At 40.2% G+C, this 18,085-nt stretch overlaps 3 protein-coding genes across 5 annotated transcripts; 2 read left to right on the forward strand and 1 right to left on the reverse strand.

Annotated features, from left to right (window-relative positions):
• The first annotated feature begins 2,223 nt into the window (after positions 1-2,223).
• LOC120557947 (bile acid-CoA:amino acid N-acyltransferase-like) lies at positions 2,224-8,245 on the forward strand. Of its 3 annotated transcripts, none has more exons than XM_039798680.1 (12): positions 2,224-2,413; positions 2,591-2,657; positions 4,818-5,027; positions 5,202-5,301; positions 5,873-6,063; positions 6,156-6,331; positions 6,430-6,546; positions 6,665-6,750; positions 7,065-7,158; positions 7,265-7,345; positions 7,604-7,739; positions 7,901-8,245. In XM_039798680.1, exons 2-12 carry the CDS (start codon positions 2,606-2,608, stop codon positions 8,056-8,058), a joined length of 1,401 nt encoding a protein of 466 aa, XP_039654614.1. In that variant the 5' UTR covers positions 2,224-2,413; positions 2,591-2,605; the 3' UTR covers positions 8,059-8,245. The 3 variants fall into 3 exon arrangements, with proteins under 3 accessions (XP_039654614.1, XP_039654615.1, XP_039654613.1); XM_039798681.1 differs by having other exon boundaries at positions 2,594-2,657; XM_039798679.1 differs by lacking the exons at positions 2,224-2,413; positions 2,591-2,657 and adding an exon at positions 3,231-3,413.
• A 260-nt stretch (positions 8,246-8,505) lies between these two features.
• On the reverse strand, positions 8,506-12,731 carry LOC120557958 (protein S100-B-like). The gene is made up of 4 exons (XM_039798705.1): positions 12,511-12,731; positions 10,915-11,004; positions 10,625-10,768; positions 8,506-8,722 (listed from the first exon to the last, which is right to left on the reverse strand). Exons 2-4 carry the CDS (start codon positions 10,918-10,920, stop codon positions 8,570-8,572), a joined length of 303 nt encoding a protein of 100 aa, XP_039654639.1. The 5' UTR covers positions 10,921-11,004; positions 12,511-12,731; the 3' UTR covers positions 8,506-8,569.
• Positions 12,732-12,804: 73 nt separating this feature from the next.
• On the forward strand, positions 12,805-18,083 carry inpp1 (inositol polyphosphate-1-phosphatase). Its single transcript, XM_039798687.1, has 6 exons — positions 12,805-13,135; positions 13,848-14,053; positions 14,133-14,193; positions 15,231-15,431; positions 15,540-15,714; positions 16,414-18,083. Exons 2-6 carry the CDS (start codon positions 13,850-13,852, stop codon positions 16,904-16,906), a joined length of 1,134 nt encoding a protein of 377 aa, XP_039654621.1. The 5' UTR covers positions 12,805-13,135; positions 13,848-13,849; the 3' UTR covers positions 16,907-18,083.
• Positions 18,084-18,085: the final 2 nt, after the last annotated feature.

Raw genomic sequence — 18,085 nt, forward strand, 5'->3', positions numbered from 1 at the left:
CCATCTACCTCACAGCAGGCCGGGGTCTGTGAAGGAAGGCAGGCCGGGTGGCGAGGCAGCTACACCAGCCTCTCGAAGTAGGCACACAGTCGGACAAAATTTCGCAATTAGACATCAATTTTTGTAAAACGGCCCATATTTGACCTCTACATAGTTGATTTCTCGCATAAAAAGTCTCAGAAGTGAATTTAATGGTAAAATAGCATATGAACAATGTATACAATTTCTGAGATCTGCACGACCTAGATTCAGAAGACTAACTGATCTCAGGTCAGTTGTGTAGCCTATGTAAATGTTGGCGGGTGACCGTTCTCTTAATACACCCATGGCTGTGACATCGATGGATTTCAATTATGAGAAGGTTAAAATCGGTTTTTTTTTTCAGAAAACAAGAGTGTTCAGACAGGCGGAGGTAATCAGACTGATCTCTCTCTCTCTCTCTCTCTCTCTCTCTGTCTTCTTTTTTCTCTCTCTCAGCAGTTTACAGATATTCATGGCCTACAATACATGTTATATTAAATATGTAGGTGTCACATATATACTATTCTAATATAATTACTATACAATACTAAACAAATCTGTTATTTTGGGATCCTAAAGTGGTTGTGAGTCCCTCAGGCTGTGGCAGGCAGATCCATATTTAGCTGTCAGTGGAGCTGCTGTCCCCTCTCCTAGGAGAACAACCAGCTTCTTTTCTGGTGGTAACTTTGGGAAGTTTTATTTTTTTGGCTATTTTTCCAAGGTGTAAATCTCTTAGTGAAGATAGTTTTTCCCAGTGGAGGAGGAAGAGTATCTCTGTCTGACCCAGTTGGTGGTCACTGAGCCTGTGTTTAGTCAGGATCCGTCTCGTCTTCGTCTCTCTGACAGTATGAAGATACTCTGTCAAATAACAATTAAGTCTACTTTGTTTGCTTTCTCCAATGTTCTAAATATTGGTCTTTTGAATGATCACCATAAGAAGCTCATCCCTGTGTATCACCGGATGTCCAGTGACACTGCAGCATGGAGGCACTCAGAATACCAACGCATGCCTCAACTTGGTCATATGGGCCCAATGTCCAAAAACTGCAGCCATGAAGGTTATTTCTACATTCAATGAGGGTGCCTCTGCCATGCTGGCTGTGATGGAGAAATTGTGGCTTCAGAGCACAGATTGTTAATGCAATGAAGGATGACGACATGGTTAGGATCTCAAAAGCCAATAGTGTCCATTCCGCCAGTGCAAAGTGGAGCCTTAAAAGTGTAAGCACAGCCCAAAAAGTGAAAAGACATCAGCAGGAGATGGAGGAGGGCCCTACATATGGTACTGGCATGGATATGTAGACTGTAAACTAACTTGGGGGAACTAGGCTGTGTAATGGTTGTGTTCTTCCAGTTTGAAGTTTGTGATGTAATGGTCTTCAGTTGAAGGCCATGTTGATGTGTTGTTTTGGATGTTATGATCAGTGATGGATGAAGCAATAATGAGTTTTGGATGTTAAACAGTGTAATACATGGATTTTACTTAGACCTAAAGTATATTTTGTCTGTAATTCATGGCTTTCAATAGAAATTAGTGGAATTTTTCACTTCTGTAGCACCTAGGCCTACATACACCAAACTTTACAGTTGTATTCTTAACTATATTGTGAAGGTTTGTCCAGAGGGATTTGTTGATATGTCATTCTTGGCCTGATTTATGTGACATTTTATGCCTAAAAATAGGGCGGAAATCATTTTTTAAGGCTATTGGCAGTATTTTGTGATTTACTGGGTAACAAAAGGAGATATTTATAATCCCCTCTGGTTAAGTCTTTTCAGTATATCAACAAAATGCACAAATACTTTTGAACCTAGTTTTTTTCAATGGTCAAATTAGTCACGTCAAAATATATGCAAATTAGCGCATATTTAATTATATATAGCCTGATTAGCATATTTAAACATAAAATTACAGAAAACTTGCAATACATATTTTTCTCCTATTCATGTGAGTAATCAACTGGTAAAGTTTCATGGTGATATCTGTTAGTTAAAAATGTTACCCTTTTCACCTGTAGTGTCTCGCCTTAATGATCTCTTTGTTTTTACTTGTTTTTGGCATTAAAAGTTAAATATCCCCATTGACCAAAAAGTCAACATCCATATTGACCGACCACCCCCCTGATCTGCATTAAATGGTTTGGTCCTGCCTTAGCGCACTCAGTGACTACGGTGTTTAGTTGCAGCAAAGCCGGTCTACGGAGTACGGATATATTAGAAGTTCTTTGGTTGCAGTCAGCAGATGCGCCAGAACCTGGCCAGAACTAACAGTGGCCGCAATGTTGCCAAGTAATGTTAAATCAAAATCTGGTTTTCAAAAAAGGAAAGAGAGAAAAGGAGGAAAGACAAAGGAAAGGGTGTCAAACTGTAACCCAGTTTTTCACCAAGAAAGGTGGGTAGCCTATAGTCAGTGAGTGGTATCCGTGGTATCCTGTTGGCTTAATGTCCATAGTGGAATAAGCTAGCTAGCTACAGACTAGTGTTAGCCTATATTTAATCACCATGTAATCAGTGCAGGGAAACGTTTAGCAAGATATTCATATTAAATCATTGTCCCTGCCCCTTTTAGCAGACTTAACAACAGATGAGGCAGCAGCGCCCCCCTAACTGTGCCCCTCCCTGTCCCAGTGAAGAAGGTGAGCAACATTGGGTTCAATGACATGCCTGTTATTTGAGAGAAAAGTTTGGCTTTCCAGGAATCCTTTGTTCTTATTCAGTTTGTTAGTTTGTTATGACCATATTCCAAACCTCAAAACCTTTTGATTTAGTGATCACTTGATCTGTTTTGTAGCACTATAATAACACTGGTGTTGAAATTCCATTTTACATGTCCACTTTATTTTCTTGTTGGCATATATGTGCAGCTAAGTTAAAAAAAAATCTGCTGTTTTCATTGTTTTGAGAGGATGATGTTCATTTATTTTGATGGAAAGGTTAATATATATTTAAGTTTGTTCATTTCTTTTTTAAATCTTTCATTAATAATTATAATAATTATTAATAATAATAATAATAATTTTGTTAAGATAATTTTCCATTTTGTCAAATTTTACAATAAAAATACATTGAGACTGTAAAAGATGGCCTTCAGCACATTTTTTATCGTTGCTTTTAATCTTGCATCAAATAGTGAACTACATACTAGACTTGCATGCATGTACAAATCACCAGCAGTTAATATTGTGCTAGTACTAGTATAGACAGTTGCAAGCCTTTAATTAGAGTTATGTAAAGCTTTTGATGGGACAGTTAGGTCCTAGAGATGTGGTGACAACAGCTGCGCAGAGGGGGCCCAATTTGATTTTTTGTCATGGGGCCCAAAATTCCTGGCGGCGCCCCTGAGCCCAGTACACTAGATGGCAATTGCAACAACGCTGTTTTATTGAACCATGGTAAGAGATCGTATCGAACCAGGAATTGAATGACAAGTTGAATGACATATTTCCTCAGAATGGTGTGCAACTGTGGCGTCAGATCATAGATTTATGTATAAAACACAAGCGCCTTCTTTCCCTCTCTCTATGGTTATTTTTACGTCTGCAGCTGCCTGTACGCTCAATTGTTGAATTGGTGCATGAAGAGTGATATCTGAGCGTATGAAATTATTTAATATTGCTCGTGGAGCATGTTTTATTGCGCTCGCAAGATAAATCTGACGCCACAACGAACTTTGAGCACCACATCCACGTTTAATATTTAACTTTCCACATTTGTTGACTGGGAAGAAGAACCTTATTTCACTAAATAGGCTTGTTCATGAATTTTTTTTGTCCTCTACTCAATTATTTTGTATAGGGTTAGACAGAAACACCTTATGGTCAGAGCTCGTGAGTATGATAATAATACGACAACTCATAAAAATGACGAAACCATGCATCGGTGTACACAGGAAGCTTGCTTGTTTGCATCGTGCTGTGGGTAAGAATAATGTTCCTTATTGTGTTTTAGGGGTTACTGGAGAGGTTGTGTTTGAGTTGAGCAGTGAAATGTACTTATTGTTATCATTAGGCCATATATGTAGGACCAGGTCTACAATTGCTGATTTTACATGAAGGTCTGATTGTGATGTATGTGAACATCTGAGATCATTTACATTTCCCTAAAGCCACTGTTATTATGTGTTTAGTGTAAAACAATCACAAAACATTTTCTAGAAATCATGCAAAAGTTATTTTTAGGATTAATATAAGTACTTGTCTAGAAAAGAATTCCTGCCATCTCGACCAAGGAGGTTTCCTGCATAATTTCTCGTCATGATTTTTATAAGTGAGCAGCTCAAAAATCTGTCGAGATATCTGTAGAATTTGATGGAACAAGTATTAACAAGTACTTTTTTTACATTCTTGCTATTCTCTCATGAACTACTGCACTCAAGTCAGTGAAAACAATCTGGCACACGTGTCTCCTCATTGGCTAAAGTTATGTAACATTTTTTTGTACATGCACAAACATACAGTACAGCAGTAAAGGAGGGTGAGTACATGTCAAGTCAAGGTTGGCTATTAACCGTAGGTTTAGTGGTTTGAGTCCCAGCTCCTCTGTTCATATGCCGACAATGAGCCTATTGCTCCTGATGGGTGTGTATGTGGGCAATTATGTAAATTGCTGTGGTGTGGACAAAATCGTCTGCCAAATGCATGCAAATGTTAACATTTCTCCAAATCGAGGTCTGTTGGATCATTATCAGCCCTCTGATACTTGCATTGATTACAGCATTTAAAATACACAATGATGTGCAATACCTCTAGAGTTTGTTTGGAATACTTTAAAGGAGTATTTCTTTTTTCTACCCGTAGGTGGAGTTCGGTGGAAGAACAGCTTTAGACAATCCCCCGTATTAACAGCCGCTCCTGTTCGTGCCCTCATAGATGAACAAATCAGCATTAAAGGATCTTTCCTGCCCCCAGAGTGTCCTGTCACAGTGTGTGCACAAATGCACAGTGATGATGGTGATCTATGGGAGGCATTTGCCCATTATAACACAAATGCAGATGGCACTGTCAACTGTGAGTCACACTGAGTTTCGCAGTACAGTATATTGCATGTTGATGTAATTCTTTTAGAATTACCACAAATGTAATGTGTTAACTTGTTCATTTTGAAATTATTGTAACCACTTAGGCTTTAATGCAGGCAGGTGGTAATCTTCTCTCGTCTCTGTCTTTCTGTCTCCTCAATAGTGACCAAGGATCATTCAGTCGGGGGTTCATATTTGGGCTGTGAGCCGATGGGACTCTTCTGGGGACTGCAGCCGGCTCCTTGTGCAAGAGAAGGTTTGAGGCAGGTGATGAGAAGAAGCTCACTGAGAGTTTAAGAAAAAATAGTTTGTGGCATCAAACCCAACTGTGTGTTGTCTTATACACTTGTTTCAAATCCCAACAACTCTACATGAACCCTATTAATAATGGAGCCTCGTAGTTGTTCAGGCAGGGCACAGTGGTCATTTTAAAGTCATATTTTCCACACACCTTCCAATAATATATGACGCAACCTAACTCAAAATATTAGTTGGTCCATAAAAACAAATGTGGCTCTCATTCATTCTATTATTACAACCTTTCAGCAGTGAACTAGCTGCTACTACTGACTGCTTCCCACAAATGCAACTGCCTCCTGCATCACACCCATCTTAGAATTTAGGGTCATTCTAATAAAAGGGGATATCAACTAAATATCAGCTCATTTCCATCTAATTATGTCTTGTATTATTATGTTTGTGTCATGGTCACAGAGACGTGTTCTTGAGTATTAGGAGAAGAGCCACACTGCCAAACTCAAATACTTGTAATTTTGCAATAATTGGTAAATGGTTGATGAGAATTTCCTGACTGAAATGGATTCTTTCTTACAGGCTGAGGAAAAAAAACGTAGAGACTCCATATGTAATGCTCTTGTCCTTACTCGAGGGCCATGTTTCACCGAGTGAGAGGCAAAGCACTGAGCTGGCTGCAGTTATTACTGAGCGCTGGTACATGGCACCCGGCGTACGGAGAACAGAGATTCGTCAGGATGGAGTTGTGGGGACTTTGTTTTTACCGCCAGGTGAGCACAAGATTTGAAGCATTCACTCACAAATTGTAAGACTGTCGTGGACAGTCTGTGTCCTCTGAACAGCACCTACTGATTTCCTGTAGGACCAGGCCCATTTCCAGCCATGTTGGACCTGTGGGGAATGGGTGGAGGACTGGTAGAGTACCGCTCCGCCCTTTTAGCATCCAGGGGCTATGCTAGCTTGTCCCTTGCCTACATAGGGCACAAAGATTTGCCTGGCTCACTAACCCATATCAATGTTGGGGATTCATATTTCGAAGTAAGATGAGATGCATTTCTTCTTTCTGCATCATGTATCACATTTACTTTGATTATTTTGTAATTCCTTAAACATACCCAATCTGTTTGTTTTGACAGTCAGCATTCCACCTACTCCAAGATCATCGTCAGGTGTGTGCCGACAGAGTTGGGATCATAGGTCTCTCCTTTGGAGTCTACCTGACTCTTCGAATTGCCACTAAGACTGTTGTCAAAGTATGTCCAAAAGGCCGTTCCCGGTCTTCCATTCTTAATATACAGTTTGATCAATACATAGTTCAAAGCAATAAAAAGTTAATTAATTACAATTAACAATTAATGTTCTTGCCTCCAGCCAGCCTGTTTGATTTGTGTCAATGGCCCAGTAGGAAGTACCGTGAAGTTCTCCGATCCAGATGGCAGGACTGAACAATTTGAAAGGTAAATGGTAATTTAAGACGCAAATTGTAAGATATTATTATCAAGATATCTGTGGGATTATTGCAGGAATCTATCTGATCTGATTTGGTCTAGTATCAAGTGTGATTCTTATGTCTATAGTACTAGTTTTAGTCTTAGGGCATTGTTAATTTAATTGCCTAATCGATTGAGATCTACTAAAATAGATTTTCTGGTATATAACCCAGACTTTATGAATTTGAGAAGCAGAAAATGTGTACCACAGAGGTTGTTTTCAACAATTTCTCCAAAAATAACACAAGTTGTGATTTTCTCTGTTAACTTGTCCTATTTAGTGACCAGAAGTATTGGACATATAATGATCAAGGCCACGTCAGTTTCAAAGACGTCTCCTTGCCTGCAAACCTTTCGGCTGAGAGCAAAGTGAAGGTGAAGATTTGAAATCTCATGTTTATAAAATATCAAATCAATATTCATTATATTTTGTATCAATAAGAGAAACTCTTCTCCAGAATGACATCTTGTGTTTTTGCAGATAGAGCACCTCACCTGTCCATTAATGTACATAGTGGGTGAAGATGACCTGAGCGCTTCAAGTATAGAGAGTGCCAACCTGGTAAACTGTCTCATTCATTTTTTTCAGTCAGTGAAACCATATTGGATAGTATTTTGTTATATGTGGTATTTGTTAAGTCAAACATTTGAGCAGTCCTCACACTCCTTCAAAAAGGCATTCACTTAAGCTGGAAATGAAACAGATTTTTAAATGTATTCACTGTGATATTCACTTTAATGCTCTTGTATGCACTTTATTATAGGCTCACTGTAAGGTTATTGGTTGTTGTTGCTATAGTGCTGTGTTATTGGTCATCAGATTGAGGAGACCCTGAAGGCTGCAGGTAAATCCCAGTTGTTCACCTGTTTGTCGTACCCCGGTGCCGGTCACCTGATTGAACCGCCTTACACACCAAATTCAAGAGCTTCCCTGTGGAGCGTCAAACCACAAAAACGTGAGGGCTGTCCCAAAATTGCATTTTTCATTAAGCCAAATCCTATTTTATACTTATTGTAATTACATTTTTAATGTGAGACTGGTCATTGTAGAATAAGTAACTTATTATGAAAAGTAATAATAATTGTCATGCTTCCCCCGGTTTTGTTTCTCCTGCAGTGGTCACCCTGTGGGGAGGTCACCCCGCACCCCACGCTGCTGCCCAGGAAGATGCCTGGAAGAAGATCCTGGATTTCATGGAACGTAATCTGAGACGTGAACTGTTGATTAAAAAAAATGCAGGTCTGAAGGTGCCGCTCTGCAGTTGTACGATTTAGAGAGGCAAGTCCCTCCCCTTCCGGTGGACCACCATGGGACCTATTTCAGAAACAAGTGTGTACGGTAGTGAATGGGGAGAGACAAAGCATTTTTGGATTCCATCTGAATTGAGCCGGATTACACATATGATGTTCATCAGTTTAAAAGATAATTTTGCAAGTCAATAAAGTCTCCGTTTGTCAAAAATTGTTGAAGTATAAGACTGTGAAAAAACGTAATAAGAAAGCTACGATGGCTAGTGTGTTTTGTTCTGGGATGTAACATTACACACACGAGCAGCGGATCTCGGCTGATAAAAAGATGCTGGATAAAAAACATCAGGGAAGATAATGTTATTATGGAACATAGCTAAGATAGCTAGGATTTGGTTCCGCCATCCAATTTGGTCTAAATCATCTCAGACAACTTGTTTATGTACACAAATCACTCATCCCCATTTAAAAAAATGCAGACACTCTGTTTCTGTGATCTTCAGATGTTTAATAAGTAATAAGTAGCTATACATGCTAACTAATCATTATGGTAGTTTGGGATGAAGAGTTCACCACATGCTGAGGTAACCATGGCGATGAGGGTGATGAACTCTTTGAAGTCAATCTCCAGGTCTCCGTTCTGGTCGAGGTCTGCAACGAGCTTATCCAGAGTTTCATTCTCATGAATTTTCTGTTCAGCAGGAAAATTGAATGAAAGGCAATTTAATTTATTTAGCAAGACTAGAAGTATATAAGCTACGCTAGTGACACCATGAGGTCAACATGCTCATTACACAGCAGAAACCAAAATTGTTGGATGGAATTCAACTTTTGTCCTGAAGCTGGTGATACACTAATGTTGTTTGTTAATCCTCTGTTCATTTGTCATATTTTAGACTAAGCTGGTCAGCATAGCAGAAACTGTAACGTGTACATGCTATGTTAGCGTTAAGATCGGTAAGTATCTGAGGCTTAACCTATAATAACACATCATAATGTATTAGTTAGGCCTACTTTACATTTTCTATTATTAATCTGAATCTGCAAAGTAACTAAAGCTATCAAATAAATCCAGTGCAGTGAAAAGTAAAATATTAGCTTCCAAATGTGATGATGTCGTTTCACTCAGAACATGTAACGGTGAAGATGTATAAAGTAGCAGAAAATGAGAATACTTAACTAAAGTACAAGTACCTCAAAATTGAATTTTAATCCTGAGGCCTGTACTACGAAGCAAGATCAACATGCCCTGGATCTCTTTCAGTTATCCGGCTTCACCTAACCTAACAACCGCGGTCCCGCATTTAAACTGTATCACGACGCTGGTTATCAACTAGTTCAGTCAAACCAGGGTTTCCCAATCCAGCGGCGCGCGCGTTCACATAAAAGAGGCGGTGTTTGCGCACCACGACCAATCGCAAACATCTACCAGAGCCGCATGTTTTATATAAGAAGAGCAAATTATAATTCTACATAAATATGAAGAACACAGACTCGGTTTTACAGGGAAAACGCAATACAGTCACTGCTTCCTAAAACAGGAAGGGAAGCTGGCAAAAAAAAAAATTGCCGATCACGCTGTAGATGCATAAATTACTCTTATCAATATCACTTCCCCATCAGTCAGGACCAAGATCTGACCATAATTACGCTTGTGCTTTTCATAAACTGTCGTTCCTTTAGCCTATTATTGCAGTTGCAACCCTGGCAGTGGTAAGCGATCGTGAGAGGAAATAAAACATATAAAAACAATAACAATAAATAAACAATAATTAAAACCGATGTGCGCACTGGACACACGGCTCAAGAAAGCCGAAAAATAGCCGATATGTAATTCCCTCCCATTAAAATATATATATTTCATAAAAATACCCATCAGGGAATGTTAACGGGGTTGTCCGTCTCTAAATGTTTTAACTTTTATGAGCGCTGGGGTTGCCAGGGTTGGTAACTGCAATAATAGGCTAAAGGAACGACAGTTTATGAAAAGCACAAGCGTAATTATGGTCAGATCTTGGTCCTGACTGATGGGGAAGTGATATTGATAAGAGTAATTTACGCATTTACAGCGTGATCGGTAATTTGTTTTTTGCCAGCTTCCCTTCCTGTTTTAGGTTAGGTGAAGCCGGATAACTGAAAGAGATCCAGGGCATGTTGATCTTGCTTCGTAGTACAGGCCTCAGGTCTGTGTCATCTTTGTGTGGGCAGTGTGTTTACATAAACGGTGTTTGGATTCCCTCTGTGGGACCAGGGCAGGGAGCTTCCCGCAGAGCAGCCAAGGTCTGTGCACTGGTGGTAACGAGGGAATCCAAACACTGTTTATCTAAACATACTGCCCACACAAAAATGACACAGAGCTAGATTTTAATCAGCAAAATATCTCTTTAAGCACAGTACTTGAGTAAATGTGGCCTACTTAGCTACATTTCACCAGTCAACATATCTGAGTATCTAATTTACAACAACACACATTGTAACTGTTCACATGCTTGTTAAGAGTCTATTATCTTTAAGGTGTTTTTACAAGCATTATACTACTTACAGATGCTGCCATAAACATGCCAATTTTGACACTTTTACTTCCATAACTTACCATTATGAATTGACTCATTTCATTGTTGATAAGCTCTTTAAGCTCTGCTTTCTTCAGCTTGCACTTGTGACCCGAGTATTTGTGGAAAACTTTGATAATAGTGACCATGCCCTCCTCCAGGTCTGACATATTCTTCTTTGAGGCCTGCAACAAACAGTTTAAATCAAATCCCAATACGCAATCATGTTTTACCCCCACCGGACCTATGTATTTTTTTTTTTTTTTTTACTCTAGGAATATTTTAAATGTATAACAATAAAAACATAATTGAAACATTTTGTCTTTCTTACCTCCATTTGAAGAAACTCCTCTGTGATGTAAGGATCCTACCACTGATGGCTTGTGTCGACTGCCTCACCCAGTTTACTGTGGACACTAAACTGTATTGATCAACCAGAGGGGGGTTTTCATCTGCTATGCACTACGTAATGCACAACTAATGGATATCAGTGGTCAGAGCTTGACCAAAAAACATTTGTTGTTAAATGTATCATTTTGCTGTGTGTGTGTGTGTGTGTGTGTGTGTGTATACAAAACAAGTACATTGATATTATTTAGGTTTCAGAGAGCAAATACTGTATATAATATTCCTCTAACAGTGCTGATGGTGTTCGTGGTTTAAGGTTTTACATGAGAGATACTGAGGATGACTTTTGTTGAGCAGTGGCTGCACTTTTTAAGATATCTTTAGAACACCATATCATAAATGTGGTTGTTACATTGGAACAGCCAAAGCTGGATGCTCCGTCAAACATGAACACAATGCCATTCTTAAAGTATCTGCAGAAATACAAACTGCAAATCAGATTACTGGGGCTTAATTGGTATAGTTATTTCATTTGTAGTGATTATGGGTCGGAAATTTATAACATTTGTTTCCCTACAATAAGTCACCACCCTTCTAGTTTCTGGGAACTTTGGCTCTCTGATATTACAAACAGAGAAGAGCCACAGCAATTGCTCATGTATGTATAGAGCAGAGGCAAGAGGGGAAAATAATGTATCCTTGGATGAAAGACAACAACAGGAGATCTAGGAGTGCAAGGGTAAATGGGGAAAAGGAACTGCCCAAATAGCTATGGTGCACAATGTCCACAAACAACAAAAACAACAACAATATTCCAGCTTACATGTTATACAATAATCCTGATCTATTGCATTCAGTAGCAGTATACTTGACTACTGAATACAATAAATCAACTGTTTGAATGTATTGATGGAATATAGATTAAAAAGAAATATGTGAATAAATATGTTTGTATTGTCTGCTCACATGCATGATAAGTTAATGCTAAGTGTCCCACTTTTCCAACAAAAGCAAAAACTTACACTTCTACATAAGATGACAGATGGAGTTTATGTCGATATAATAGTCGTTGTTTAGTCTAAAGATATATTTGACGCCATGGGCGTGGTGTGAGCATAGACAGGGTGTGAGTGACGTCATTGCTACGGGGCCTGGCGTGTGCGGCTACAGGCAAATCATTTCTTTGCTACAGGCCATGCATAGGCCATGGAAGTATTATAACCGTGCGTTCATGGACATCGGAAAAAAAACATTTTTCCGAGTGAAAACGTCATCACTCACGTCACTTCCTGTGGGAATCAGAGGTGGGAAACTCCACAGACTATATTATTGATTGATTATTTATTATTATACTATATTTAAAAAAAATTCGGGCTAGATTTTGCTAACCGAGTTTCCCAGTTGGTGACGCGTTGTTGACAACTGACGTCTGATGTAGTGGACTTTGGTTCACTGAACATATTTCAATGACAATAAACTGTTTATTGTGGACAAAATGCCTCTGCCAAGAAACATACACAGACATAATATGTTTCAAATTATTCATAAATAAATAGGCCCATGTATAAAAAAACGACACCTTATCCGTGTCCTTTCCCGTTCGTTGTCCTGCAGATAACACAAACAAGATAGATGATAGATCGGATCCTTTCGACGTTAAAGGACGTGCCTCGTGGCCCGTCTTATTCTGTCTTATTTTGCCTCTGATTGGCTTACTCTGGTATAACTACATCGACCATTTTAGCAGATACTATTTAGGATCTACCATGGATGTATTAAGAGAACCCGGACGTTATTAATAATTATTTCCTGACTCGGAAACTTGAATTTCACATTTGTATTTGAACGCACCGCGGCTACGTTTCCTGTTGTCTACGCCTTTAAAATGTTCTCCGTGCACGCTTACGATTCTGGCTTCACCTTTTGGTTGTTGGACCAAGACCCGTCGCCCTTCCTTCGAGAGGAAACTCGCACTGACGTAGCTAGCTAAAGAAACCAGAGCAGACGGACACCAGTGTTAACCTTCTTATGTACTGCCTCTATGGTGTTAACTAGGCGCGTTAATACCACTGTTTTACTGAATCTCTCACATTCCTGTCACCTACATTATCTGCGTTTGGTTGACTGTAGGGCAGACAGGAAAAACACAGATACCGAGAGCTAAAGACGAGAGGAAAATTAAGCGGTGTGAAACCTGGGCTTTGGTAAGGTTTTAATCATTTCACAGTGTTTTTTTTTTTTTTTTTTTCTTCCTCTGGCGTTTTAAATGCCTTTGCTACATTATCTTTATCTTACCTCATAATTTCTAAGCTAAACCCTAGCAAACATTTTCACTGGGATGCCAAGAGCAGTAATAAAGTTAGCTGACTGGAGAAATGTTGGGTGCAGTTACAAGTCAAAACAACTAAATTGACAAAAAAAATGTGAGGCCTTTTTTTCCCATCCCCAGAGAACATATTGGTACTGTATTATTTCTCTGACACTAATAATAGCCCTTAACAGTGTTTAGGTGGCACTCCGTAGTCACTTTACACACCGTGTTGTGCTTTTTGTATTTTTTTTTCTCCCAGTATTTTTACTTTAACAGGATGTAGGCCTACATTTTTGTTATTAAGTTCTCCATACTTTCTAAATAATAATTTGGAAATTGGGATTACTGAAGTGTTTTTGGAGAGGATGTGAGCTGCATATCTGTTAGGCATATGACTTCAGCAGAGCTGGTTTAAATCACATGCAAAGACCTGAAGCCCTTTTCCTCCCTCACGCACTTTTTTTTTCATAAATGCCCTGTTTTCATTTTGAGGCTATAATTAGCTCGGTATGTGCAAGTGTGACCTGCTTCCTCTCTTTCTCTCTCAAACACACAGTTTATGTCTCTACGTTGACTAAACCCTCTCGTCTTTTCCTTCTGTTCAGGCATGGCTGATCTCCTGAGGCTGCTGCTCCGGGTGGCTGAGAAAGCTGCCAATGTGGCTCGGGTGTGCAGGCAGGAGGCTCCCCTCTTTCAGCTCCTGGTACAAGAGAAGACCGGAGATGACAAGAACAAGAAGTTTGTTCAGGACTTCAAGACGCTTGCGGACGTGGTGATCCAGGAGATGATCCGACATGATGTTGGTGCTCAGGTACGAGAAGTCTGGACTAAAGTATGGACTGTCGGAATCAACTGGAGTTGAATTGTAACCATGTCTGTTCTTTTCTCAGTTCCCTGAGATGGCTAGCTACATTCATGGAGAGGAGTCCAACAAGTTTGAAAATGGGCTTGGTAATGACTTGATATTGCACTTAACACACTACATGTTTATGTTCTCTTGTTAACTTTGGATTTGACTGACTTTAAGGTTAAAGCATTTTGCCCAAATCACTGTTTTCGGACAGATTAGGATTCTATTCAAGAAAAATCCCCAGATGGTTAGATGGTCTAGCATGCGTTTTAGGGTCAGTTAGGGTCATGCAATGGAATATTATCAAGCTAGCGCTGAATCCTTCTGCTCCTGCAACAGTTTTCTGCAAAGGCTCTTAAGCAACTTTAATATTTCTTTCGAAAACACTTTGCAAAAAATGCAAAATGGAAGTCATACATCTCAGTGTTGAAGCTGTGTGGCAACAATATTGGATTATCAACTGGGCAAAGTGGGCACATGCCCTGAGTCCCAGGGCATGTGCGTTGGACTTTGGTCTTTGGTGTTACCTCGTTCTTCAATTAGTAGATATTAGGGGCTGCAACTAACGATCCGAAGATATTCAGGGTTTTTTTGGCTTCTGACAGGAAATGTTGAACCTCTAATCCAAACCATGTGCTTCATACTGACTTTTAGGCTTTTACAGCAAAGTGTTGGGATGCAACTGAGCACTGAAGAGTGATAAACTGAAACAGAGAACCTGGTAATTACTAAAATAAGCTGGTGATTGTTGTGGGCTGCAGGAAGATAAAAGCATTTATCAGTTCAAAATATGATATACGATTAAGTTATTATTATTATTATTATTATTATTATTATTATTATTATAATAATAATAATCATAATCATCATAATAATAATAATAATAATAATAATCACTCAACCTTCTTATTAGTGGACTAAATACTAGTAGGACTAAAAATACACTTGACTTAATGATCTGCACTTGAACCTCACAGTGACTGAAACATATTTCATCAAAAATAATCAGAACATAAGCCAACACATTAATGTGTCACTGTCCAAATATTTAAGCTCACCGCACATTGCACTGTGTAAATATTTAAAGTCATTTGTCGTAAAGTAATCAAATGAAGCCTTGCTGACTCCGTGTTGACAGGAGAGAGTGTGACGGTCACAGTGTGCGGCACAGAGAAGGAGACTGCGGCGCTGCTGGCCACGGTGCTGGACGGTGATCACACAGCGGCGTCTCTGCTGGCTCGAGCCATCCACCAAGACCCAGCAACCATCGACGCCAACACAGACGGTCTGACGGTGCCCCTCAGCCTCTCTGAGCTCGGCATTTGGATCGACCCCATAGGTGAACGACGATAGGTTTTTCTGTGTGATGCAGTAAATTTATCCAGAAAACACTGCAGAAAGCGGAGCCTCACTGAGAACTGTTTGTCTGTTTTGTTTTTCATTGAAGATGCCACCAGCCAGTACATAGAGGGCCGAGAGGAGGTGCTGGAGGAGGGCCACCTGTCTCCTTCAGGCCTGCACTGTGCTTTGGTCCTAATCGGGGTTTATCTCCGGAGCACAGGCGAGCCCGTCATGGGTGTCATCAACCAGCCGTTCAGCTACAAAGATCCAGCAGGTGGAGGGTAAGATGGAAAACAATCTGCAATGTGTCCTCTTCTACAATGTTTTGTCCTCCCCATTTACAAACACGAGGGGGCAAAATATTACAAATACACGCGGACAAGTCACGCAAGTCTTTTGTGTATCTGTACTGTATGTACCTTTCACATTCTCTGTCTTCATCTCTAGATCTCTTGTTCTTTGCCTCACAAGGCCACAACTCACATTGTGAGCGCAGTTTTTTCCAGTTTGAGCCTGACCAGATACTCCGACTACATGTCCAATCAATCAGAAAACTGTGGGGCGTGTTTAGATGATAAGGTGACTTACTATCTAATGAAACTCCTCAACTTTGTGAAGAACTATGTAACAAAGTATTATAAAAATTGATTGCATGGCCAGCTTTTACCTTTTTAAGGCAGCTACAATCAATATTTCTATAATAACAACGTATTAAATGACGATGTGAAAGGAGTTACTTGTAGTGATGAACTTGCAGAGAATTATCACCTGAATCTGCAGCTCCCTTCGGCTTTACGGAGCTTTATAGTGACTTTCAGCTTATTTTTTTTCAGCTGTCCAGTCCGTAACTTTATTGCTTTGGTTCACTCTCCGATGCAACAGGCAGCTCTACCTGCTTTGCACCGAATGGCAGACAGACACATGGCGACTACCATTTAGTAAAGTATTCTCAACCTGCCACTAATCATTTGCATTCACAGCTGGAGGGGGAAGCATTTCTGGGGGGTGTCCTGTGGCGGCCTCAATGCCAGCTCAGTCCCCCGGCCCAAAGATGCACCTGAAGGGGGGCTGTCTGTGGTGCTGAGCTCCAATGAGAAGCAGGTGGTAAAGGAAGCCCTGACCTCGCTGTGCGGCCCTGACAAGCTGATGTACGCCTCCGGAGCCGGCTACAAGATCCTGTGTGTCATTCAGGGCCTGGCGGATGTTTACGTCCTCTCAGAGGGCAGCACCTTTAAGTGGGACTCCTGCGCTCCTCACGCCCTGCTCCGAGCCCTCGGAGGGGGAGTGGTTGACCTGACTAAGTGTCTACAATCCAGCCCTGGAGCACAGGATCAGCACACAGAACTGACCTATCACCAGCCGTACCCCGGAGGTAGAGGAGCAGACCGCTGGGCTAACCATGGCGGCCTGGTGGCTTATCGAGACTGTTCTCAGCTTCACAGCATCATCGCTCCTCTGAAAGGCAAGCTGTAGTTGAAAGAGCAGTGGATGTAATCAGCACAAGCTGAAGCAATTATTGTTGCATATGCTCATATTCATGTTTTCTATATTAGTAGAGCGAGAAGGATGGGGTTACAGGATGAACTATTTTAAATATAAATAATGTCTTATTTTGAATCATATATTTGCAAGTGTTATGAGATGAACATCTGTTCTGGGCAAAATGTTTTGAAAAACTTGGAAAAGAGATAGTTTATGTTGGCAGTATTGTTACCAGTTGATGAAAATTCAAACTATTGATGTGTCAGGGAGTGAAGGTCAAAGGGTGGAGTGACAGAAATAATTTGGGAACCACCGATCTACGTACATCATGCCAGATGTGTGGGACTTGCGATACACAGCAGAAAGTTCCAACAATCCCGACAATGTTACTCGCTCAGTTGTACTGTTAACTTGTATGAGGGACAAGCTGTAGAGCTGCGAAGATTCAATATTTCCTCCTTGCAGCTAAAACAAAGTAAGAAAGCATTATTGGGAATTTTGTCGAGCTCAGGCCTGATAAGCACTTATTAAACGTAGCTAAGCTGTGTAACAGTTTGTCTACATGCATGAAGAACTGTCATGAAGAAACGGGGCTCACTGCTGGACAGCTGAGGACTGCCAGAGAAAAGGTAATGTGGCATCACAAGACTGCTTCTGACTGATCGTAAGGGTTTTTCTTGGACTTAAGCAGTCTAAATTGTAGTTATAAACAATGACCTTACAATTTTTCTACCCTACCTAACCTGTAAAATGTTATAAGTTAAATGAGACCCAAATCAAGCCGTGTGCAGCAATCTGCACCTCTCTGAAACCACTCCTTTTAAGGAGCAAAGGGATTGATGTGTCCTGTCCTCGCTCCATGGCCATAACACCATTAGTTAATAAGGTCAGAGAATGGAAAAGCCATGTGAGGTAAAACAGACACAAAGCCCTTTTCAGTGAGGGTTTACAGCAAAATGAAATATTGAAGGATGGGACCTCTGCAGGCTAACCTGCTCCTCTAAAGGACTGAAACAGATTCTTATTAAGATGTTTGTAATGACACATGTACCCTTACTTTCATTGTCACTATGTGTTTAAAATGGTGTAACTTTTGATATTCATTGTTGAATAGCTGAGAAATGATTTATGTATGGGCCTACTGAGCATAAAACAGAAAAGCAATGTGCA

Source organism: Perca fluviatilis, chromosome 4, assembly GCF_010015445.1.
Source record: "Perca fluviatilis chromosome 4, GENO_Pfluv_1.0, whole genome shotgun sequence".
Classification (NCBI taxonomy): domain Eukaryota; kingdom Metazoa; phylum Chordata; class Actinopteri; order Perciformes; family Percidae; genus Perca; species Perca fluviatilis.